The following is a 26,415-nucleotide window of genomic DNA, read 5'->3' as shown; positions in this document are numbered from 1 at the left end:
TTGCTCTTTGGAAATGAAGAAAGGATTATTTGGGCATGATAGTGTAGGTGTGGCACTTTCTGAATATGCAGTCAGAGCCTTTGGAATAGGGAAATATGTGGCACAAATGATGCTGCTGCCATGAGCCTCCGGGATCACACTTGTGGCCCTGGGAGTGGTAGGAAGTTTTAAGTTCAATAAAGGTTACAAGTATTTACTAAATGTGACGTGTTTAAAAAAAAATAAGCATGTGCTTAAGAGTTTTGCTCTAATCAGGCTGCTGTCCTTCTAGTTTTTCAGTTTATGGAAACCTTGTATATTATTTCAGTTTCGGTTGGAAGAAAGGCTGATAGGCATCATAAAACCTCTCGCCATTTAATGTGCTTTACGTAAAATGGCTACAATGTATGGTCTGCGGCAGATGGCTTTCCATACATAACACATAAACTTCAATTGTACTGAATTTCTGTAACTGCCATTTTTAATTTCTGCACAAAAGCACTGTCATCCATCCAACATTTTAAATGCACAAACAAAGCGCGATGCTCACCAAAGTAATGACTTCACACATAAGGCGACCACCTGAAACACCTGGTAGCTGCACTCTGAGAGCACTGGCACGGCATTTTTAAGGAGATGCTTGTCCCTAGCTTAGGGGATGGGCAGGGCAGCATTTCGTGGGGGGCAGGAAAAGAACAGCAACCCCTTTTCTGAGCAGCTGGTATGCTCGTGGGCAGAGACATTGTTAAGGGGACCCAGAAGTGGCAGGACCACAAAGGGAGTGGCGGAGCGGGGAGACCCTCCGTGCAAATCCCACTCTGCCACACCTTCATGCAGCCACCCTCCAGCCCAGTGGTGCAGTGCCCCTGCTCCCCACCACTTGCCCAGCAGCACAGACACACTTCTACAAGGAGCAGCAGGCAGATCTCACAAGGGAAGCAAAACCACAAGCATTCTTCCAGCTACGGGTTCATTTTAAGCCCGAGACACAAAGCTAGTTCGGATTTCTGAATTTTTCCATCCTTGTTCATGTCGCAGTGGTTGAGCAGGATCTGGCGGAACTTGTCCAGGTCCACCCCACTAATGCTGGGCTGCAGGCAAAAGAGAAAAACAGTGCTGAGAGAGAAAACAGCTCTGGATTACCCCAGCCCTGTAAAGCAGCAGGCTGCGCAGCAGCCGAGAAATCCACCCAAAGAGGAGTGACCAAACAGCCTGACCCCTTGTCAGCTTATACACAGTGGGGCAGCAAACAGAGAATGGGGAAAGGGCACCCTGCAAAAACAGAAGGGGTATAGGACTGTGAGTAACGGTACAGAAATGCAACATGAATTTTGTGCTTAGTCAAGGCCATCAGTATCTGATCCATACCAAACAAAAGTCTGCAGAAAGGTGTGCAATACAGATTGCTGCACTCCTGGACCTGTGCTTTCATCTGGTTTCCTCTCTCAAAACTGCTACATGAGGAGTGATCTGTCAGCAGACTACTATTTTATAGGCTAGTCAGCCACTTAAAAATACTTTTAGTGGATCAAATGAATGCTGAAGACACATTTTACAGGCTACACTGTCTCTGTATGCTCCTAATGCTGTATACTTCCTCTGCTTCCCACTGTCTCAGGAGGAGATCAAATTCACATGCACAGCTTGTGGTGCCCAAGGATGATGCTGATGAAGGCCCTTAGGGAAAGTGCAGTCTTCCCTCTTTTGCATACACATGCACAGAGCACAAACCCAACCTCCTGCCTGTCCTCACACCCTTCCCTGCGTGCCACGTGGCCATAACATACACACGCAGCCATCAACACACAGCTGCAGTCTCTGCTCTCTTCTGAACGGACATGGGAGCTCAGGCATCCCTGTGTCGGGTCACATCATGTGGAAATGTACAGCTCAGGCTCAGAGGGAGCCAAAGACCAGACTATATTTGGATCAAAAGTTCTGTCTTGGACTCCATCTGGAAATTCAAGGTAATCCAATGCAGATAGACTCTGTTGTCCATGAGAAACTGAAGTGACACACTCAGAATGGTATTCTTAATTAGAAGCAGACTTCAAGCAACATTGAGTGTAGTCCTGTGATGAACTAATGAACTATGAGGTCATTCTGGTGAGGACCACACCCACCGTGAAAACAGAAGAAAGAACTTCTGATCGCTGGTCCGCGTCAACAGTTTGTGATGCTGTAACATCTGCCTAATTCAGAGTATGAGCTAGAATGGACCTTTCTTAAATACATTTGCTGAGTGAAGCTGAATTAATTTGTCAGGCAGAATTTCTGTGATATCATGAAATGCTCTACAGTGTATATGCTGAGATTGTGACATTCTTCTGCTGATCAAAGTGAAATTTGACTCTATGTTCTTACTAGCCTCTCTATTTACATAACTTTTCCAAAACAAGCACTTTCCTTTCAGAAATACAGGGTATTAACAAATAGAAAGAGCCATGAAACTACCTTGACCAGTTCCATCATATCTTTGACAAACCCATCCACTTCTGGGCCTTCAAGTGCCCCTGTTTTACTCTGAAAGATGGAATACACACAAAAACGCTCCAGTGAGTCAAAATCACTACAATGTTTACTGGTCAGTAGGTCCACCTGGTCAGCAAGCTTTAAAACATAAAGATCATAGAAACACAGAATGGTTTGGGGTGGCAGGGACCTTAAAGACCATCTAGTTCCACAGGCAGGGACACCTCCCACTAGACCAGGTTGCTCAAAGCCTCATCCAGCCTGGCCTTGAACACCTCCAGGGGTGAGGCATCCACAACTTCTCTGAGCAACCTGTTCCAGTGCCTCACCACCCTCACAGTGAAAAACTTCTTCCTAATATCTCATATCTAAAATCTCTTCCTTTTCCTCAAACCATCTCTTCCCCTCAAATGGGAGCAACATCTCCCACCATTTTGTCAGCCTTGTTAGTCACCACACTGAGGGAGTTGTGTGACTGTCAGAAGTGGCACTGAATTGCTGATTTCTAACAGGCAGTTAGGCGGTCATGTCTGTCCTGGGCCAGACTGCCTAAATAACCCCTGGAAGCATTTTTATTTTGCCAGGTGTTGGTGACATAGGTCCCAAACTGCCAGAGACTGAGAGAGCTAAAGCTACCACCTCCTCTGTAGCCCTTGCATCTCCTGCAGGGAGATGCTTCTAGTGCAGCAGTGCTGGCTGTGATGTCGGGGAAAGTCAAAACGGGTCCTTTGCCATGGGGTCTCTTAGCATTGCTCCCCTCTGTCCCCACCTCACCCCACAACCTCTGGCCCATGGGCTCAGGCACAGCTGCAGCTCCTGAGTGGCCTGCACAGCACCCCATGGGAGGAAGAAGTCTGAGAAGCATATGCTAAATCTATGTCATTTAAAGACCAGACAGGAACTGCCTCTGGGACTCACAACATCATAGTGTGCAAAGATCTTCTCAAAATCTCTCCTCCTTTCTTCTGTGCTGCAAGCCTACATGTGGAGAGGACAAACAAAAGAAAATTTTTTTTAAAAAAATTCAAGTTTGGGCCCAGGTTATCTTAGCTGAGAGAGACGGGATTGATGCATCAAAAAATAGTGCTACTTACATCCATTTTAAATTGAAGAAGGAAATTTTCCTGAAGCGACAGAATCCTGAATAGAGAGATTTAAATTACAATCTTTCTGCTTTATCACCTGCACATAAACTATTTTGAACTCTTCTGGTTCGTAAAGCAAAAGGATGATAGATTACAGGCCTTTGAAAAAGAAAACTGCCTGCAGGGTTATTTATGGAGGGCTGTTATGGGAACACGTGCCTCCCTCCCTGTCTGATGGGGAATGGCAGCACCCTTCGGCTCACTGCAAATGTGTTTCTTAGCACCATTGCTTCTCCCAGAGCATTTCTGGTGGTCCAGTGCAATGGTAGGTGGTCAGCCTCTGAAGCGAGAGTCGTTCCTTGTAACTGGATTGCTGTGCTGCATTAAAGGAACAAGTACTTTATCATGCTCTGTTGGAGGGAGAATTGGTGGTTGTAAAAGTAAAGGACAAAGTCAGCACCGAGACTGAGCAGATTCCTCTCCTTTCTCCTCATCCCTCCCAAAGCCCCTGACAGCACTGGTAAAAGCTTTTCTCTCTCCAGCTGCTCGGCAAACCCTGAGGGTTCTAGGGCCCATGACACCAGGCATGCTGAGCTGTGTCCACACATGGAAGAGTTTGGGGTGTGACATATGTGCTCAGACCTAACGGAGCAGTAGAGAACCATACTTCAGAGGAAAATGCAAGGGCAAACCTTTTTATTCTCCATTCTGCCTCTATTTCTCTCTCTCTTCGTGTATTCAGTGGTCAAAGGGAACTGCCACATGCACCGCAGTTATTTGTGCTGGCATTCATCATGATCCCAAGCAGACAAGTAACTGTGGCAAACCAGCACTTCTCTCCTCTCATCCCCCAAACTGGTGTTTTAACACTGTACCTGCATGTTTAAAGTTCCATCCAGTCATTGCACATACATTTACAGACAGAGGCATACTCTCTATCTGTATGCAGTGAAAATCATGTAAAAACCTCTGAGGTACCAAGGACAGAAAAGAGACAGAGGCCTGTGACTGAGTCCCCAGCCTCATTCACAAGCATCTTCACCTTGTCTCTCCAAATCCTTTCTTACTGCCACAGCCAAACTCCTTTGTGGTATCACCTTTTTTCCATCAAACAAGCAGCAAAAATTCTTTGCAATCCCTGCTGCACATGATGATGTGAAATAAATGCACATCTGTGACCCTGCTGAAGGGGATTGCCATCCTTCTTTTGGGGAAACAGTGCCACTGGCTGCTTCATCACCTCCTGAGGAGCATCTCAGAGGTAGCACGGATCATGGATCATGCCAGAGCATGTTGGTGATGCACAAACAGGTCCTGGCATTGCTCACTGTCACCAGCTCTAGGTTGTCAGACTATTGCGATGGGGACCATGTGTTAGAGACCTGGGATACCTATCTCAGAGTACCTGATTTAACTTGAAAGGAGATAGGATTCAAATGCACGTCCCCAGAGGGGAGAACATCACCTTGCCTGGATCTGTCACTGCAAGCTGAAAAACCCCATCAATATATTAAAGCCTACCTTGCAAGGTCATTCAGGTCCAGCCGTCCATCTTTGTTTTTGTCAAATATTTTCATCTAAAAATCAAGAAGACAGAGATGAAATCATAGAATGGCCTGGGTTGAAAAGGACCTTAAAGATCATCTAATTTCAACCCCCCTGCTGTGGGCAGGGTTGACAACCACTAGAGCAGGCTGCCCAGGGCCCCATCCAGCCTGGTCTTGAATGCCTTCAGGGATGGGGGCATAGACAGACCATGAGGAGAACACACATACAAAAAGGCCAATATACATTTTGCTCTGCTCTGTACCCTCAACTTCGCTTGCTTGGGGTGCTTGGTCAAGCCCACAGAGGCACAATTTCCACTGCTAGCACCAAGTGCAGGGGTGGCACAAGAACATAGCAAAACCCTCCTGCTCTCTGACAGTGACAACCCAAGTAATCAAATACCAGCACTGCTCCCTTCACACCTTACACAGCGATAAAGACAGGTCTCCAGCAAATGCCTTAAGAAACGAAATTCTGCCCTTGCCATGGCCCCTCAAAAAAATGCCAGAAGAAGGGGGAACTTCTAAACACTTTCAGCTAAGGATAAGGACTCAGTCCTTATCTTTGACTGTTGCTGTGGCTACCGAGCAGCTGAGGTGCAAATGTCACCTTCTGGTAGGTGCTCAAGTGAGGGTTTTATGCCACTAAAGCCAGTGGGCTTTGCTTGGATCAAAGCTTGCCATCAGAAAGTGCTAAGACTGGGAAGAAGACTCAGGCTGCCAATGTGAAGAGATTAATCTCTGTGAATACAAAACTTATCCTTTCCTTAATATGATCTTTTCAATGAGTCACTACCAGATATTAATTATTTATTTATTGTGTTTGGTACTGTGTTTCTCTGCAAGGCACAAATAAGAGCCTGTTATTGGGGGAGATGTTTAATGGGTTGCAAACCTGAATATCTCATGGCTCAAAGTTCAAGAAAAATGGTATTCCACATGGTAGTGAGAGGAAAATATTAATATTTTACTAAGATGGGTTATCATTCCTTGTGAGATACTCAGTAATGGAATATGCATTAATCTTCATGAATCTCATTTGCTTATTTAATGGTTATAAGTAACCCAGTCACTACAAATCTTTGGTGTAATTGCACACCGTACCAGTCCCCATCTCAGGAGGCTTAGGGGGAGACAACCATCCCCTGTGACACAGGCTGACCATGCAGGAGCTCTGGGGAAGGCCAGCAGCAGTGAAACTGGGGCAGAGTCTGACACATGGTTGAGGAGAGATATTATTTAGAGAGCTGCCATTTCTCAGGGAGCCCTTGCATAAATACAATACCTGTTTTGTCAGTGCTGCCTCCTCCCTGCCCCTTGCTGAAGGGAAGGCAGCTGCGCTGAGGATGGCAAGCCTATGGTAACCCTGGTTTAGGTAAGACTGTGCAATAGGATTTTATGCCATTAATTATTCTGTGTGTTTTACACTACTGCAGCTTGGATGGGATTTTTGAAGAGCAGTAGGTACAGGCCCACTTCTCCCACGGAAAGGCAGTGTGAAATTCTTGTGAATGATTGAAGGCCCATGTTGAGATCTTTGGAAAAATGACGTCCTGAGAGCAATGTGGGTGCTCAGTGGCACAAGGAAAGCTGCTTTCCCATTTCACTGCCCTCTGCTGAGCATGCACTTTGTGCAGAGCCGCTAAATGACAGAAGAGCTCTGAATCTTCCTTTTCCCCTAGAGCTGGAGAGAGGAATAAAGCTGACGAGCCATCCCGAGGACTTCTCTCATGCTGCATCAGCCCATATCCAGCTTATCTAACTTCTTCCATCCTGCCTTCCGCCCCATCAGTTATCCCACTGCAATATGGGACTTTTCCCTGGTCTCTGCTGGGATCACAAAGGACAAGGCTGGAGGCAGAGATGGGAGCGGGAGCTGCCTTTGCTGGTGCCACTGAGGGGAGAAATGTCCTTGCAATGACAGCCTCCTGCTGCCATCAGAGAGACAAACCCAAGCTTTCAGTTCCTAACTGATAAGGGAGTTATTCTGCAGGCAATAGAAAATGGTTAGTGTTCTTCCTAGAAATAAATCATCCCAGATAAGATTTTAAAAGCCTCTCTCCAAATGGGACATCAGTGCCTAACCTGGCTTTGTATGTTGTGTGAGGAAAGAGGGAGATAGAAAGAGGGAGATACCCTTACCAGCTCCCTTTTGCAGATTCTCCACTCCAGGTGGCTTTACAACATCCAGCTTAAGCTATTACTCTGCAAAATACTCCATAGAGGAAACTTATGGAGACAACCCCTATTTAGCCAGCTAGAGTAGTGGTGGGAATACCATAGCCTCTAGGCTCTACAGTAATGTAAGCACTTTTGAAAATGTCACCTAAATCCCTCCATTTAGGCCACCGAGGAGCATTAGTTACCCACATGGTCTGTGAGAAGTCACCATAAAGTGGGTGACAGAGGACAGTGTTTAGTGGGAAGCGTGGGGTGAAGGTCTCAGGATCTCTGCTGACCAGAGCAGGACAGCTCTGGCTGAAGGTACTGCACTAGACTTTTCTTAATGCAAAGATACAATGTCCTTACCAAAGCACACTACAACTTACGGCCTTTAGCAAGCTTTGAACTTCACCTGGATTCTCCTACACATTTCTGAGTTCCTGAAAGTGGTTTTTTTTATTTTCTCCCATTCTCAACACATCTCAGAAGTACTCTCTTGAGACTAACAGCCAGTGTTCCAGCCCAGAGCTTAGATTCAGAGTCCCAGATATGCTTTCCCCTCTGTGATGGCTCAGGAAAGCAAATACAGAGCTTTGAGAGAAGTTCAGCTCCGCGACCATGAGGTCCCGACCTCTGTAGAAGGTCACTGACAAACACCTATAAACGCTGACTGTGCTGGCAGCTTCTGGGACCAGGACAGACCTGGTGGTTCCCAATCCAAGAGGCAGACTTAGGGCCCATTTTTCATTTCAGATAGGCCTGTCTGGGACAAGCCACAGGTTTCTTTTTCAGTAAAATATCTCAAGTCTCATCTCCTTTTCCACAGAATAAATAAATAAATAAGCACCCTAGCATAGGCACATTCTTGTCTTGGGACTTTGAGTGTCCTACTTGCCCTGCATTTGCTCTACTGTGTGGGTGCAGCAAGTTTCCATGGTTTTAGAAGTCATAAATAGCTATAGGACGCTGAAGAGCTTTGTGCACCCTTAACGAAACAGGCTAGATTAGAGGTTATGGTTTAGATGTGAAAGTCTTTCTGCCTCATTATCAATTTTCTGAGTCAGTGGTTTTCAACTTTATCCATTTCTGAACCCTTTACAGCATTCCAGCAGTAGCGCAGACCCCATTGAGACACATTTAACTGCAGGGATAATACTTTCCTTAGTGGAGTGCTTAATGAAAAGCAACATCCCCAGTCAATTTGTGTTATTTGCAACCTGTCTTTGAGCTTAACATTAACCTTGCAGTGGTTGAACATGTCTTCTAACATGTAACCAGCTCCCCTCTCTGACCTCCTTCACTCAGCTCTGGTTTTGCAATACCAAGAAAGAATCTTTGTGTTTTCAAATTGTTTGGCAGGTATCCTGAATAAAATTTTCAAATATATGCAATATTTTGATTGCCCAAACCAGTCAACAGAGAGAAAAGAAGTCTGACTAGAAGAGCTAGGCCGAGCTAATTCTTGTCTAGTGACTTCCACATGAAAGATGGAAAATGGGTAGGGAAGATGGAGTAGTGCTCACTGAATTAGTTCAGGTACCATGGCTAATAACATAGACCTAATCCTATTATCTGGACAACTAGAGCTCATGCATACATACCCACTACATGGCAGTTTTGGGCTGCATTACTTGGGAAAAGCCTGAGGAAATATGTTTATTGATTAAACTTCCAAATTTCAAGCATTGATCTGATCTGCTAATTGTGTACAAAAGTACACAAAGAATGAGAGAGGGTACCCACACCATATGACAAAGTGTACATCGTGGGAGAAGCAGATATTTGGAACTGTTATGAGGTTGTTTCTAATTTAAACTTTTGCCTTTACACACAATCTTGTGTGTTAAACTTGATGGATTTTCAGTTTACACTCTTGAAAGGTATATTTATGCTGCCAGGCTGATATGAAACATCTCAATGTGATTAAGGATAAGGTCTGGCACGTTTAAATAGCACTCAGTTTTACTAAAAGCTTTGTTGCATCCAGCAGTATGCTTTATAAAATGATGCATTTATTTTACTGTCAAGTTATTCTATGTTTTAAAGTGTTTCCACAAATTAATTCACTGACATTTTAATGGCAGTGCACCAGGGAAGTCTTAGTTCTGTTTGTTTGAATGTAGTCCGTGCACTCAGAGGCAGACAGAGCTTAAGTAAGAGCCAGGTTTGCAAAACAGGAGTTGTTACATCTTGGGTTTTTAAGTGCAAAATCAAAACTGCCATTGGCTTTGAATTCAGCAAAGGAAAAATATCTCTGCTTGCCCCGCCCAGTGCTGTGAAGAAGGCCAGTGAAACACCAGGATATGACAAACACATGCATACTTTGAAGAGCAATATAAAATGATAAACCTGAATTATTTTCCACGACAGAGATAAGGAGGGAAGTAAATAACCAAAATAAATAGTTCTGTGATCTGAGGAGTCACTAAAGCTTGCTGAGCACCTGCTCCCTGCCAACAGCTCTTGGTCTGTGCCCATGGGAAGACGACAAACCCACAGACTGTTTTCAAGGGTTCAGAACTGCACAAGACTGTGTATCCTCTCATGCAAGTGGGTGTGTGTAAATAAATATTAATACACACAATGACTATTAATACAAACATATATATACATAGGCATGAAAACTAACAAGAACTCTGCCTGCAAAGGGGTCTCCTCGGTACAGAGTTGCTACTTTAATTCCCTCATGAAGAGGCTTGAGAATTCAAATGTTCTTCCATGACTTTCCCCAGTGGCTTTAGTGCTCTCTAAGATTTGGTTTAGCAGACTCATGGGGCTTGTGCAATGCCAATGCATTTGCTACCTGTTTTCTTTCCAAGGTTTCATCACCTGTTAATCAAATCCCTGATCTATATCAGTGTCATCTGAAGAGAGGATGTGTGATGGATGCACTTGAACCCTTTTACCAAACTAGCACTGTTTTGGTACAGGCTCCAAAGAGCTAAAGGCCTGAGCCATAGCTGGACCAAGAGCTCCTCTAGTTTCAATCTGTTCTCTGAAAACCCACAAAAGAGCAGAGTGACACAGTGAGCATCGATGCATGTGAGCACAGAACACCGATCATGCACATGAAAAGCGGGTGTCTTTTCCAAGGCTCATTTATCAAGGAACAAAGGGATCTGTGGGTACAAAGAGTCTCATGCATACCTTTTCATTGCATGTAATTTGACTATGAACCAGCCATTTTTATCCCATTAATATGACAGCCTAAGAGAGTTTTCTTTGATCTCTCCCTGCTAGGCAGTGTGGCTGCATGGCGGTGATCTCCCCTTGAGCTGGGACACCTCTCTAGGTTGCTCCTCAAAGAAAAGAGACTTTCCACCTATGGCACATCTTGGGAAGAGCCCAAGGTAAGCTCTCCCTGAACTGCAGTTGGACTGCATGCCAGGTAACCATCCCCTTGAGCAGGGACACCTCTCAAGATCTGAGACTGCATACCTGAGACCAAGAAATCTTTCCTTGCCCAAGGCAGAGATCCCTTACTTGCTACAGGTCCTCGGTAAGTGACTGATAGCATGCTGAATTAATGTTGATGAAACATTACTAATCAGTGCAGTTACTTAATGTTAATTATTTGATCTTTGTATAAATAATGCCACTGGACATGAACTGTTGACCGAGTCTGGGACTAAGTCTGGATTCAGCCACACCTAGGCTCCTCTCTGAGAAGGAGTTTAGAAAGCAAGGGGGTCCACTCTGAACCTTGTGACTCCACACCATTAGACATAAACTGTTGACCAAGTCTGAGACTAAGACTGGACCCAGCCACATCTAGGCTCCTTAAGGAGTTCGGAAAGCAAGGGGGTCCACTCTGAACCTCATGACTCAGTGGGAGGGTCTTTCTTACACTTGTGTGTCTTCGGTCTCTGTGTAAATCATTCTAGTTCTATTCTACCTCGATTTTCCCTTGTATGTTTCTTCCATGTATTAAGCAATAGAGTGAACCTTGCCATCAAATTTTGTTAAGACACACTTTCACAAATTCATATTAAAATCACTTTTGCTAATACTTTTGATGGTGATTCCTTAAGCAATCTAAACCACTCATTCTGTGACAAATTAACATAGTTGGCAGGATCCTAAATCAGCATCTGTGATGGGATGTCAAGGTTGGTCACAAGGAAACAGAACAACCTCTTAAGAAATTACTTCTAAGCAACCTTATAAAGTGATGTTCCTTTCTGGAGACAACGAATCTCTTTCAAAAAGAAATTCTTTCTCTCTCTTCCCAGCCTTTTTCAGTGTGCTATACAATAATTCATAGCAGCTTAAGTAAGTGGCAAGTATTTAGCATGCTCTGGTCAGTATGATATCTGCTCACGCTTCTCAGAAGTTATCACTGAAAATACTCAACACAGAATCATAAATTTTTTTTTCTTTTTTTTCTCATGCCTGGGCTAGCTTCTTTAAAATTATAGTTTCTAGCTCTTCCCCTTTATCTCTGTCACCAGAAGGCTCTAGGATCCACTTAATATATCAGTATCTGCTTACGATGTGTGCAGCCGACTGTGGATATGCAGAAAAGAGGCCAGAGATCTGTAAAGTCCTATGGCAACAGATGGGTTTACAGCTCCATGGGACACAGCTTATTACAACTGAATGTTATTACAGGGGCACTTGAAAGCCCTGAGTAGGACAGATGGGCCACCCTGAGAGACACTGTAGCTTCATCCCACAGAAACAGGTCCTTGTCCCAAAGACCTTGTTCTCTAAACAGAGAAAAGGGTGGGAGGAGAGTAATAGGGGAGGGAAATGCAAGTGTTTCCACTCTGCACTAAGGGGACTGAGGCTGCTGGTTGCTAAGGAATGAAATCTAAGGGCCATTGTCCCTCTGTTTTCCCAGACAGTACTGATGGTGGTGGAGTCCCACTGGGACTCTGCACTTCATCAGCTCCCCACTCCACATAGAAAGCAGAGAGAGAAAGCAAAGAGTTCTTATTGCCCTGGGCCTTGACATCATACCTTTGCTCTTTGCTCCTCGAGTCGCTTCTCCCTTTTTAATCCAGCACTGCAAATGTAAGACTGGATCTTTCTTTCCTCCTTGTAATTTAGCCCTCCTACGTCAAGTAAGCTCCCATACAAACACTTCATGCAGTACATCTGCTGCTACAGAGATACTGTCCATAGAGATACTGTCCACGTGGATACCTTGCCATGATGTACAGAATTTATATCCTCTATTTTACTACAGGATATCACAGGGTAGGTTTAGATGTGTTGTAATTTCACACACTGCCTCAGCTTTTGAGATCAGGTGTGTTTGTAAACATCCTTGATCTCCAGTTTATAACAAAGAATCACAAGGGAAAGAAATCATCGGCCATATCCTTATTTTCTAATAACCGTTAACATCCCTGATTCTTTTGGCATTGTGGCTTTGCAACCTTTTGTCCTCATGAGCCAGATTTCCATTTCAGATCATAGATTTCCCCAGATATACAAAGCTTCCCTTTTCCTAGATCAAATCTTATCCTGTAGTGTTGCCTCTAAGATACAAAACCAATCTATAAAAAAACCAGACTTCTTGGCTGTCAGCCCTGGGCTGCATTGATATCTAGCTGTGTTGGGGCAGCAGAAATAGCAGATTTTTCTTGAGAAATTATGGGAAGGGGAAAGAAGTTGGAGGAAATGAACCACCCAATGTCTACAAGCTTCAGATTGCCTGTTCTGCAGCACCTAATCAGAGATTAGCCACTGGAGATGGAAACCTTAATGGAGCAGCATAAAAGCTATTTGCTACCTGCAAGCACTACCAGGAAGGTTTTTGTTCTAGCTGCAGTTTATGTGATTTTATTGTTTTCAGGCTCTGTCAGTTGGAAAACAATTTCTGTAGCTTGCATTCCTCTCCGTTCACTGTCCTATAAATATGAAGAAAAGCTATACTCTTCTGTAATGGTACAGTTTTTTCACTCTGCTCTTAAGGGTCACATTTTTAGGCACAGATGCATCATGCATACATAACATGGTATCGCAATATATACGGGCAGCTTCTTGTTTGCTTGCATACCAAGCTGTTCTATAGGTACAAACACAGATTTTGTGCCAACAATCAAGGCAGTCCCATCTGAAAATTGTTTAGAAAACTGCAATGGTAGATGCCTACTAGTGGAATTCAAATTATACCCTTGACAATGACATCAGAAATTAGCTTTTTTTTTTCTTGTTTTCACATGGTTAGATATAATAAGTTGCTCTGAAATCCAGGTGACTGATGTTAAACTTACACCAAATATTATGTTGCTGATTGCAGGATAAAAACAATATTGTGATAAGGCAGGGGAAGAGTTGAAGCTTTCAACCTTCCAACCTTTCAGGGAAGCGGCAGGGAGCCAGCAAGGCTTGCTGGGTTTTGCAGAGCAGAAGAGATGGATAACTGTGTGTCTTGGGAGCAAAAGGATTTGCTAGGAGGGAGGGAGGGAAAGAGCTGGTGATCTGGCTGAGGCTGAATGTATCCTGAAGAAGAATACACTTCAACTACTTTTTTAAAAATGGGTTTAGGGCTCAGTTTGCTTTGGTGTAAAGTTGAGCTATTTTCTCATAATAAACAGTTCAACTCAAAGGAAAAATATATGAAATGCTGTTCACAGCTGATGTCCAGTTTGGTGCAAAGAAACAGCAGCGGCATATGCTAACTTTCCACAGGGGTCTTTTGGAGAAGAAATACCTTTTGAGAGGGCATCTATGGCACCAAATACCCTGACATTGACCGTGAGGGAGACTTTTAGGTAGTACTATAATCTAAACAATATTAACACTATCTTTTCTTACCATAGTATCAGTATATTCTTCCAGCTTTACTTCAGCAACCGTCTTGTTATGCTGCAAAAAAAGATCTCGCAGGAAATCCTGTAGTAACGAGAGAGTCAACTTTTACTCTTTAGAGTAAATTCAAGAAGTAGGAGTAAGAAATTTGATCCAAATTCAGCAGGGTTACATGAATCTAATTGCATATTCTTGATCAGTACTACTGTCTTCATTCACATAGAGTTCATTTTTTTTTTTTTAGTTGAAACACTTTTTTTTCAAATAAATTAGAAAATAACCAAATTTTCCCAGAGCAGTCAGGATGGAATAAGTCATAATTCACCCACAAAACAAGCAAAAGATAACATAAGTCCTGCAGTTTTTGCTCACTGATCTCAAATCAAAATGGTCACCATTCAGCAAGACACTTGAGCATTGTCTCATGTCACCGGTGGGGCACAGGCTGGGGCCACCTGCTGGGAGGTCAATGTAGGGTCTGCAGCCCTGGGATGGACTTCTGTGCCTGGATGGCTCAAAACATTTGAGTTATGGTTTCTGAACAGGCTTCTGCTTCAATAGCCTGAGCTTTAAAAATAAATTAGTGTTCAGAAAATCTGCAGGCTCAGGAAGAGGTTGTGAAGAAATCCCATTAACAAAACAGAATGGCTTTGGCTCTGTTTAGCTGGGGGAGGCACATGTGCAAAGCCAAGGTGACGCATGCAAGGGGGAAGCAGGACAGAGAGGGCAACAGCAAAGCGTCCTCCCACCTGGCAGGGTCCCTGCAGCTGTGCCAGAAGGCTGAAGAGTCCCCAGTCCTTAAATTCACTGTGAACAACTTAGAAATGCCATTCATCAACCACACAAAAAGGCAGCAAATTGGTAAAGCTGATGGAAAGGCTCCCACTGACATCAGTGAGCTGTAGATCAAGCTCAAAGAGACTTATTAGAATAACTTACTTTGAGCTCACCAGCTGAAATAAATCCACTGCTATCAGCATCGTAACTGCGCCAGATCTGAATAGACAGAGATTGATACAACCACATAAATATTGTAGTTAATCATCTGCTCCAGTGACAGATCATAAAGATTCAAATCAGGACTTCCCTAGTGAGCAAGCTGTTGCATTATCCAATATTTAATTAATTGTAGACGAAAAAGAAACTTTCCACACAATAGCTTCTACTTGCATTTGGATCCTGTACATGTGACATGCTGCTATCACATATGTAATGCAGACACACTGCCTATAAAAGGAAGAAAAGACTAAGAAACTGTTCTGTATTTCTTACGTAATTTGTACATGCAGCTTCTCTTACTGTCCTGAGTAAAAGTCAAGGCTGTACACAACTGGCCATTGATCCACAGTAGCCTCCAGTTTGGATGTGAAATAAAAGTAACTTCAAGCAGTCAAGTCATTTTTTCAAGTTGGAAAAAATGAAATTCCGTACTGGGAGACTTACAGGCAGAGATTGGAGGGAGATTGGACACAATTCAGGAAATCTTATGGGCTTGTGCTCCTCAGCTGTCCCCACTTCTGGAGATTTCCAGTCCACACCCTATATGGCTAATGCTTCAGGGTAAAGTGGTGCTTAAAACATGCCCCATCTGCCCTCCTAGTCTAGCTGTGCTGTGGGTCAGGAGCTGCAGATTCAGCTGTAGCTCTCAACAGGGCTGAACTTGTTAGTGGGAAGGTACTAAGTAAGGTTTTGTCTCTGGCAGCATGACTGATAGGCGGCTAAGAGTGTTTGCAAAGTTTAATGAACTCTCGGGGTGCCCTGGGTCCAGTCCAAGCTGCCACATCTCTGCTTAGATGGTGTGAATAATGTACAGCCTTCTCTACCTGAACAGGTCAGAACGTGTTTTGCTTCCACAATACCCCTGTATTTCCCATGCTATGTTCTACAGATGTTGTAAATGTACATATTGAAGAAGCTGCTGGTGTGCAAGGGGAAGAGACAATGCAGAGATACAGACCCGCATGAATTCCACGCTGTTGTCCAAGGGAGTTTCCCGTCGGAAAAGCAGCAGGAAATTCTCATCATCTGGCAAGATCATATTTGCAAGCTGGAAAAAAAAAAAAACACATTAAAGAAACCCCAAAACCAACCCAAACCATGAAAGTAAAGAAAAGAGAAAACTTGGGTGGCTGCTGACCCAGTATGGGAAATATAAGTCAGGCACATCGTTGCCTTGGAAATAAACCCCAGACCAAGTGATATGGCTACTGCAGTACTCTATGACTCACCTCCTCCCCACCCAGGCTCTATTTCCCATTTACCCAAGTCTGCTCTAGGTCCTAATTATCCCTCCTTCTGTAAGAGAAATCCTGTGCTGGGGCTGGAGGAAGATACCTCTTGGATTTGCAAGCGTCCATCCATGGTGACATCGTAGGCAGACATGAACTGCTCCTTCATCCTCTGAACCTTTTCTTCTGTGATGGTATTCTACCATGGAGAAAACAACACATGCATGAAATCTCTTCTTACTCACAGGCAGCCACCAGGATCACTGCATCTTTACAGTTGGGGGCTAATGCTTCTAAAAGCCTGCAAACACACCACCTTGGGTGAATGTTTGGAAGTAAATCTTATGCATACCTTTGTAGCAACTAAGTTTTCTGTTGGAAGACCAGTGTTAGGAGACCCCAAAATATTTCAGTGACACTTGCTTCTTTAGCCAACTATTCTGACTACATCACTGGGATTTTGTTTCGTTTGAGTGTGTGTTACAGTGGTTTCCATGCTGCTCATTTTCATCTTGTGCTATACAGGAAGAATGCCTTATCCTGGAACTGCATCCAGGTGACCCTCTCTGGGAGGGGAAGGAGGGAGGAGGATAACCCAGACTGGCTCTTGGCATACTTTTGTAGCATTTTTTGCAAGAGAATAAATTAATTTCTTCCCTACCCCTGAAGAAAAACAAAGGTTTATCATCTCTACGTCCAGGTGGAGTCAGGACTACAGCTGTGTCTTCCTGGGTCTTCTAACCCAGTTTCTTATCCTTTGGGCTATTATTGCAGGCCCATCAGGTTGTATGGTCCTTTTCTTACTACTCTGACACAAGATCATGAGTGACTTTCTCAAATTTACTCTGTGCATAGCTCAGGGCAGCTTGCCTGGCTGTTCAGAGGCTAAGCAAATACAAATCTCTTAAGAAAGGACACTCTCTGTTGCCTTGCCCTGGTGGAGTGAACAGCGGCTGTGCACACTCTGCGTGATGCCTCAGATTATTCATTGCCTTCTGTGCTCCGTTGGGCCCCGATTCTGCAAAACATGGAGCAGCAATTGCGCTGCTCTGCAAAATGTTGCACGGGGTCGATGGACATCTTTCTGTAAGGTTTGTCACCTCTGAGCAGAGTAACACAGCCAGGTTGCACACACAGCAACTGCAGCTCATCTTGGCACTTTGGATGGGTATTTGAAACCACCACGCTGGAAACTGAACATGCCTCACACCCCAGAACTTCCTCCACCATACCCACGTTCAGTAGTAGCCAGTTGACCACAGCCATTTCCAGCTGCTCTCAAGCGGTACTGCTGCACAGCCTTTGCTCAGCAGCAGCTGGCACAGTCAGTGACAGAGTTGTAGAGACACACTAGGATGTCACAGATGAGGTAATCAAACAGAAAACGAAGTATCTTCTGCTTAGGCTAGTTAAGCTGAGGTCTACCTTTGTACCCACTTTGTCACGAGCTTTCCTCACAGCTTTAGATGTGACTGGTGTTTGCAGCCAAGATTGACCTGCTGTTGGTGCAGACCAATAGCTTCCTCTGATTGCCTTTCTGTCCCAAAAACATTTACAAGGTTGGAAAAAACGTCGCATGTAATCTGCATGATTTGCTCCCCTTGTCCAAGCAAGGCTGCAAACTGCAAACTCCTGCTGTATTTGCTGACTGTCATCTGATTTTGAAGGTCTGCAGCCTGTGGTGGGGCAGCCTGGGCAGGCTGCAGGGCAGAGCCTGGACAGTGGGGCCAGTGGCTGGAGCTACCGATCCCTCCCTGAAGGCTGAGGGAGCAAGTTCAATTCTCTGGCTTGTTTGGATTTTTTTTTTAAATGTATGGTTTTGCCTCCTAATCAGGGCTGTGGCATTGCTACAACAAGGCAGAGACACTGGGAAACTTGTGGGTGGTTCAGTGGGAGCTTCACACCTAGACAGTAGGATGCTCCAGAAACAGAGGGAGAAAAGTATTCGGGCAAAAGTACTGTCTATGTAATATTCCAGAATTTATGGAGCCAAGGTAGGATTTTACTAGCCAAACATGTTGTCTGTGGTATTATTTATACTGGTGCGATGTCCTGGGACCCCTATGAGGGCTTCAGGACAGGGCATCCCAGCTGGGACTCCAAGCTTTGCTCAGAAGAAAGGAGAGATAGCAAGAGACAGATAGCCAGCAAAGGCAGTCAGCAGGGAAATAAAGAGAGACAATTTTTTAAAAGCTTTGTAGATACAGCAACCAATTACAGTCATGGAAGTATATCAAGCAGATTTTTTTTTTTTCAGTAATATTGGCGGTTTGTATGGACAAGATTCAGGTATCCCTAAAAGGGTCAAAATAACTATTTACAGGTAAGAAATCACAGTTGAGGCAGTTTCTGCGGGCATGGCCTGAGCAGGGACCCAGCAAGCAGCCAGTGGTGTGGGAGGGCATGTCTCACCCAGCACTGGGGCTGGAGCCGAGCTGGGATGCCAGGGCAGTGAGGGGCTGCGTGGGGGCTCTGGCCGGGCTGCCTCAGCCACCCTGCCATGAGGGCGCTGAGGGGAGGCCAAAGGTAAATGCTTGGCAGCTTGCTGGTCAAGAGCTTTGATTTTTTATTCTCTGCCTTTGGTCTCCTAGAAGTACCTCCTTGCCTCTCAGATTGGGGCAAGACCTATGATAGAGGGAGAAAGATCAGGAGCAGGAGAGCAAAAGGGGAGACCTCTAGGCAGGCACAGGCAGGGATGTACAGCATTTATACAGAAACACAGGTGCTGCGCCGAGTGCTATGGCCACCAGCTTCCCCGGGTAGTTTGTTTTTCCTTCCTTTCCTTTAATTATTAACTTGCTGTTCAACTACAGATTGCAACAAGCGGGAGAGCCTAAAAGCCAAGGATGCTCTGCTTTCAAACGCCTCAGGCTCATGCTCCGTGTATTCAAGTGCTACGAATTACAAGGGGGAGTAATAAAAAAAATACATCACCATTCTGTTCTGGAAAGCAATTGTACAAATAGCATGTTACAAATTCATGCCTGCTGTCTCTATGAGCTGGGGCAGGAGGAAATGGCTTCACAGCACATAAATGTCTGTAGTTGAGCACAGCTTTTTCCATCAGAGTGAATGCTGTCTTGACTATGCTGCCTGTCTCAAGCACCAGATCCCTCCCCAGTTTTAAAGATATGCAAAGCTTTCTCAAGTGTTCACTGCTTGGGCTAAAATTCTGCAGACTTGTTAGCAGTTAGATAAAATTTCCCTTTTGTGAATGTTTAAGCAAATGCTGTTGCATCCTTTCTCGCAGCTGCCTGTATAGGGAAACCTTTCTTGTCTTTCCTTGCTTTCTCTGCTGCATGCACCTCCCTGAGTTTCTGAAGGAGAATTTAATCAAGAGGTAATAGCTCTAATTGACAGAGAAGCACAATTTCCCCTAAATTGCTGCCTACTTAAGGCAGAAAGAGCTATAGAGATGCTCATGTTTAGCATCAGTCAACACTGTAATGAAGAGGACTCCCTGCCACAGTCAGGAAGACATACCTGAACTAGCATCCGCTTCCAGTTTAGCCCAGAGTTGGGCTGCAGAAGATTGTGGTTGCTGGGAGAACAAGTGCTTGTCTGGGAAGCAAGAAAGGTCCTGTAGCAGAAGTAAACCCCCAGCAATGTCTTTCCCGATGCTCATTTAAGGGGAAAAAAAACCCCTAGCCCTCTGCTAATTTCTGTGAAATACAATCTTCATTGGACCACAATGATGATGGGAGCTAGCCTGGAATAGAGGGATGCTTTAGCCACTTTTCAGGTTGTTTCATAGGAGTTGTAAAGCTTCAACTGCTCTGGTCCCTCACAGCTCGGATGCTGCATGGTTTCCAAGAGCCGCTGCATGTTCTCACTGTCCACTCAAGGAGGAAGTTCTTACTACATACCATAAGGAGGAAGCCACATCATTTTTGTCCTCAGAAAAGCACAGTTTAAAATACCATTGTGGCTTTGTTCATATATTTCTCAGGGTTAAGGAGTAGGTTTCTTACTATGGATGCTGTTCCACAGAGTTTTGCAGAGAAAAGCTTCCACACTTCAAGTTGCCATAACAAATTAATTTTCTGCTTTCTCCTTTCCATGTCCAGTCTTCATCTTCCCTTTTGTGAAAACCCTTTAGCATCGCAAAGGTAATCTGTTTTTTAATTCTGTTTGTAATACTGGGAAGGGCATGCTTACTTTTCTTTTTTTTTTTTTAATCTGCACAGCATTTAATTTCTTTGTCATGGTTGGTTATGACTCTTTGGAAACCTAGTTGTAATCTGTCTTCTTTGTTAATCCATTCCTTTTATATTTTTGTACTCTTGCCCCATGCTTTCTAACTAAATTTTCGCTCTCTAAGGGATCCATGTACTTGGCAGCATCTTGCCTTGATGAAAACACAACTATGAGTCATTTGTTTTGGGGAGCAGTGTGGAGACTTTCCTACTTGATGAAAGGGGATATCTCATTTAATTCTTGATGATTAAGACAGTCTTGTCATAAATTGATTTTTTTGTCCTTCTTGACATGGTTTTTGGAAGCAAGCCATTACGTTTATAAGGGTATAAAAAGCAAGAAGAAACTAAATGTAAGTGACTATTATAGCCTGTTTCTTAAAAAAAAAAATTAGGCTTATCTGAAAATGCTGGCTTGAGCATACGTTTCTCCTAACAACATTTCAGCCAAATTTGATAGAAGGGCAAAGGGTCCCAGAGATATCAAGTTCCTACAAGATCTATGAAAATAAATTATGGCTGCCAGGAATGCTAGTTGGAAAACAAACCTGACAATTATTACCATGCCAAAACCCACACAGTACAGACAGGAGGCCAGCAAAGACCAGATGAGAGAGCAGTAATGTACCCTTTGACCTTAGAAGAAGAACCTTTTTTTTGGACAAACTTTTCTCCTTTAAATCATGTAGCATTAAAAAAAAGAACCACATGAATGACTTCATTTCATCTGTGCAGTTGTACGTTGGATTGCCTGCACTAGCACAGGATTTCACCCCCCAGCTCCTGGGTCAATTTCTTGTTTGGGCCAATATTGCTTGATTAACTGCAGTGCTATCACTTGACAATTTGGCCTTTTATTTTCGTTAGGATTTACTATAATCCTGCATGGTACAACAGATGAACGCTTATCCTATCATCCTGCATTGTGTTTTTGTTCTTTTTTTAGCTCTCATCAGCACATACGTGGGAAATATTTTTTCATGCAGAAGACACTAGCATCCAACAAAGGCTATTACAGCCTTGCCTGCGCCATCAGGGTTTTGTGGTCAGGCTTTGGATAGGCTCTTTGTTCTGCCTTTTCCACTAAGCTGAAAGTTTTTGATATGCCTTTGGGCAGTGAAACACATCATGTTTGTTTTTTCCCGTAGGCATGTTGAGTTTGCATTTAGAGATACTTCCCGGCGCTTGCAGTGCCCTGCCTTAATGTGCAGGAACAGGAATAGGAACTGGTCAAGCTAATCAAGGCTGACAAAAGCCATACCTAAAGAAATAACTGTATTTGGCAATAAGCCGAATCATAGAATGGTTTGGGTCATCTAGTTCCCTGGCCAGGGATGCCTTCCACTAGACCAGGTTGCTCAGAGCCTCATCCAGCCTGGCCTTGAACACCTCCAGGGATGGGGCATCCACAACTTCCCTGAGCAACTTGTGCCAGTGCCTCACCACCCTTACAGGAAAGAATTTCTTTCTTATATCTAAATAATCAGGATTATCTCAGGGTTTAGATTTCTGAATTAGTCTGGAGGAGGATGTAAGATGAACACGTTCTGCTAGGGGTCTTCTTGCTCTCAACCTGCTGGTCACCAGAGACCTGGTCTGTGATCCTGGGTCTCATGGGTTGGTAAAATTTAGGGGAAGTCTGCTTCGGATGGCTTTGAGCCTGATCGATATTTTGGGCGTTAAAATTTGTTTGAATGACTAGCTGCTGCATTCCTGACCATACAAAGTTAAACACATAATTTTGATAGACAATACATTGTGCAAGGCAAGGATGACATGCAAGAGTAGCTGGAGGCTGCTCATCTTCTTTGGAAGTATAAAGTAAAGACAAATCCATTATGGCTGTTCATGGTGAGCTCCAGAAAATCAACTTCATTCCCTTCTAGTCATAACTACCCAGGTGGTTTGGGGGCAGGGGGATTACAACAAGGCTAATACCTGTCTTGCCTGATCAAATTTATACTTCAAAATTTTTTACACATGATCTCTTACACACGTACAGTTAGGTGAGGGCAACTGACTTTTATCTGAGAGTCTTCTGTCTAATTCTAGTATAATTTAAGCAAAGTGAAATACCTTTCTGTGAAAGCCCTGCAAGCATAATGGCAATGTGCATTTCCCTCTGTTTCTGCCCAGACACTATTGGTTTTACGGAAACTTTCAGTAACCCAAACCTAAAATTTATAGCCATTTATCTATAAAACTCTTGTCTAATTATTATGAGTTCAAACATCAGCTGATGTTTGGCTGACCTAACCTTGATTCTGCCTTATATCCCCCAAACAAAACAAACCACTTCACAGAAGCCCCTCCAGCTGATGGAGAATTTCTATAAACCAGTCCACCAGTGTCATAAATCCCCCATGTTTCACTGAAGCCTTATGTGTATGTAACACACACCTGGAAATGGAAGGCATTTTCTTAGAAATTAGAATAGAGTAGAGTAGAATAGTTCAATTGGAAGGGACCTAAAGCCATCACCTAGTCCAACTGCCTGACCAATTTAGGTCTGACCAGAAGTTAAAACATGTTATTAAAGGCATTGTCCAAACGCCTCCAGCAATTGCCCAACGCTGGAGGAGGAGAGACAGAAAGCAGCATCTGGATTTGGGTCAGTTTATTGTAAAGTTAAAAGGCATTGCCAAAATTCAGGTCTACCTTTGTTGCAAAGTTTCCCCCCGCCAAAAAAAAAAAAAAAAAAAAATTCTTGATGGTTCAATGAAAGATTAATTAGCCTCCCTTGCTGGATGGTATTTCAAATTTCCTTCCCGCTCAGAGCCGTCAGAAAGAGCTGTGCCTCCCAACTTCCCAATGGGCTCCCTTTTGCATTGTTTTCCCAGCTGCTCCCATCCCCTGGCATTTAGTGTCAGCTGGGGATGCTGCAGAGTAGCTGGGAAAAACAGAGCTAAAGGACTACAGTTGTCATTAAGAAAAATAACAGCTTAGAGAGTGAAGGCTGAAAAATATAATTATGAAGCCATTCACTATTCAAGCAGAGACAACTTCCAGTGCTGATAACGTTATTTATCACTTGTATAGCACTTCAGACACAGTCACTAATTAATCCTTGTAACACATCTGGAAGTTATGCCAGTACATATTACTGTCTCCCTGTTTGACTGTGCAGAGAAACAGAGACGTTAAGAGCCTAAAGAGGAAGAAAAGGTCAAAACGACACTAAACCACTAAGATGCTCAATCCCAGCTCTCTGCTTGTATCACAAAGGCCACTTTCTTTCTGCAGGATGGTGAAAACCAGTGCAAAGGGGGATCCTTTATCCCTCCCACTATAACCACAAGCCTGTACAACATAAATCATGTGAAAAAGATAAAAAAATGGCTCAATGTTGTTAGACAAACTCATTACACAAAGGTAATAGAGACCTTTGCTCAATCCAGCACTACAGGAGATACCCATACCTAGGGGAGTGGGGCAGGGGACTGCTCCCAGTGTCCCAGGACAAAGCTCCTCTTGGGTTTTCTGCCACTGAGGCAGGCTGCTCTGCCTGCTGGCCAGGAGACCATTTTGTCCCATCAGAACGGAAACCAGACTGCTTGCAAAGGGGAACAGAGCAACGTGTCATCTTACCACTCAAGGTAATACTGCTTGAGGGGAAATACTGCTGAAAATGGGCAAGGAAACCAGGGGAGAAAACCAGAAACACCTGAGAGCCTGTTTGAGCAGCCTGGCAGTTAGTGAGCACTGTCCTCCAGAATTAACCTACTTCTCCTCTTTAACACGGAGAGGAGTTGGTTCTTTTTTCCTTCAATTTGTGTTAAGCTTTTTCTCATAATGGCAGAACTGAGGCAGCAGAAGCAAAGGAGATGGGAGCTAGATGGGGGTGCTGGTTTAAGCTGGAGTCATCTGAGCAGTGACTTTTGGCAGTCAAACTGCTCTTGATTTCTTGCAGCGTATAGCTCATTGCTAGAATGCCCTTATTTTGCATGTATCTGTGTACTGGTACCTAACACAGCGTAACAGAGTTCACATTGACATCAGCAAGAGCACAAAAGCTGCTGTAACACACTGGGTTTGCAACCCAGCTGGTGTGGTGCTGTCTCCAAGTCGTCATGTGAGGGATGTGCAAGAAAGGGGCAGCTATGGGATGGAGTGGGGCTGGAAGTTTCCTCTCGACCTCTCATCATTAGGAAGCTGCCTGCAGTGTGAGATCCCTGGCTAAACTTTGGTTTTATCACTAGCTAGTTAACTAGAGACCACCCCACTTGGAGGTCCCTCACTTCAGTGATCTGCCCCAATATTGACTGAACTCTGCTGCCTCATTTTAGGCTTCTCCTTCAACATCTGGCGTTTGCTGTCACTGGGTTCATTTGAGCGTGCGTTGCGCTGGTGTTTCAATACCCCAAGACCAGCAGCTCACAATTTCATCTTTTATTCCTGCGTAAATGATAATGAGCTTTTCAATTTCTCTGCAAATCAGTTTCTCTGTATCCCTAATGATTCTTAACACTTATTATTGAATCTTTTTTTTTAATTTGCTTTAAAGTCTTTTTACACGCCTATCTGTTCATCTAACCATCCATGCTCTGCAGAAATGGCCATTTCACTACAAATCTACTTGCAAATTAAATAAAAACTCACTGCATTTTCTATTGTAGCCTCAAAGATCCAATACTCCTAATTACCTTGTAAGTATAATTCTGATTTTACTACTTGATATTCATGAATTTATGGCTTTTATTAGGTAGCGCCTTTTCATTAATTACTTTTTGCTTAAAGGAATTGTCTCATCTCTGGTTTTGGCACACCCTCTCCTTCCATTTGGAAGATGTTTACTCCTTTTCTCGTCTTAGTTGACTAAATGTTGTGCAGTGAAAACATTAAGTCTGTTATCAGACTATACTCTTTGTTTACTTCTGAGCAGCTGACCTGAGAGGCAGGATTTCTCCTTCACTGATGGTGACAATCAAAGGCAAAATATGACCTGGAGCTGAGGAAACCAGCCACTGTAAATTGTTGTGCAACTTCTGGTAGAACTGAGATACAGAGAGTGAGAGAGGGGAAATACTGTCAAAGTAGGAAAGAAAACCAGAGGAGGCACCCAGAAACACCTGAGAACCACATCTTGACCTTACAAGCAACAGAATTGACTCCTGTTTGGTTTCTAGCTATCTTCAGCAATATAGATGCACGGCTTCTTTCTAGGTACCATTTAAAATTAATGACAATATGTTTGTCAAATATTGACCTTGGAAACAAACCTATCATATTAACAAAACTAATCAGCATTCACTTGAATAAACCATCGCCATTGTTCTCCCCCCTGCCCTGCCAGACTGTGTGATGGTGCTTTTTCATTTGTTTCTACCCAAGAGCAGTAAACGACTTCCTCTCCACGCTTCCAACCAGCCCCTTCCGCTGCTGCCAACTGCAGCCTAACCGTGACAGCAGCTGTTAGACTGAAAACAAACAAAACTCTCAGGTGGTTCCGCTTGCTGTCATACCTGCTTAAATGCCACCTTCTTGCCAAGAGAAAAGCTCTTCACAGCGGGGATTGCTAGGGGAGCTAGCAATTGGAGAACAACAAATACAAACCATCTCTCAACGCAATGACCTTTCTACTTGGACTTGATGCGCAACTAACGCGGTGCGGTACTTACTTCTGGTCCCAGTTTCTCCAGGAGATGATGAAAAAAATTGTCAAGCTCCTTCCCTTCTATGTAACCATTGTCTAAATAAAAGTAAAATATATTAATGGTCAGGTGGTCCTGCCTGAGCTCCAGGAACCAGGTCATGTGCGGTGTGCAGGGGGCTCGAGTCTGTGTGGTAGGGTCTCAGCTGGGGGCCCTGGCTGCCCGCTCAGGGCGTTCCTATTCAATTTGATCAGTTCACGTCTATGTGGGTGCTTGGCACAGCATTGTGGGGCTCCCTTAGAAGTTTTCCTGACAGAACACTTTTCAGGGGAAAAAAAAAACCAACAACAAAAAAAAAAAAACCAAAGGGATCAGAACCACAGGTGTGAATA

The 26,415-nt window shown here is 43.9% G+C and overlaps 1 protein-coding gene across 1 annotated transcript; it reads right to left on the bottom strand.

Moving 5' to 3' along the window:
• Positions 1–848: 848 nt before the first annotated feature.
• SCGN (secretagogin, EF-hand calcium binding protein) lies at positions 849–26,185 on the bottom strand. The gene is made up of 10 exons (XM_010079789.1): positions 26,051–26,185; positions 16,343–16,435; positions 15,966–16,055; positions 14,948–15,004; positions 14,015–14,092; positions 5,058–5,113; positions 3,546–3,591; positions 3,370–3,429; positions 2,434–2,502; positions 849–1,070 (listed from the first exon to the last, which is right to left on the bottom strand). The coding sequence occupies exons 1-10, from the start codon at positions 26,183–26,185 to the stop codon at positions 942–944; spliced, it is 813 nt and encodes a 270-aa protein (XP_010078091.1). The 3' UTR covers positions 849–941.
• Between the last annotated feature and the right edge of the window lie 230 nt (positions 26,186–26,415).

Source organism: Pterocles gutturalis, unplaced genomic scaffold, assembly GCF_000699245.1.
Source record: "Pterocles gutturalis isolate BGI_N339 unplaced genomic scaffold, ASM69924v1 scaffold11291, whole genome shotgun sequence".
In the NCBI taxonomy this organism is placed as follows: Eukaryota; Metazoa; Chordata; class Aves; order Pterocliformes; family Pteroclidae; genus Pterocles; species Pterocles gutturalis.
This window is presented reverse-complemented; position numbering and strand designations above follow the sequence as displayed.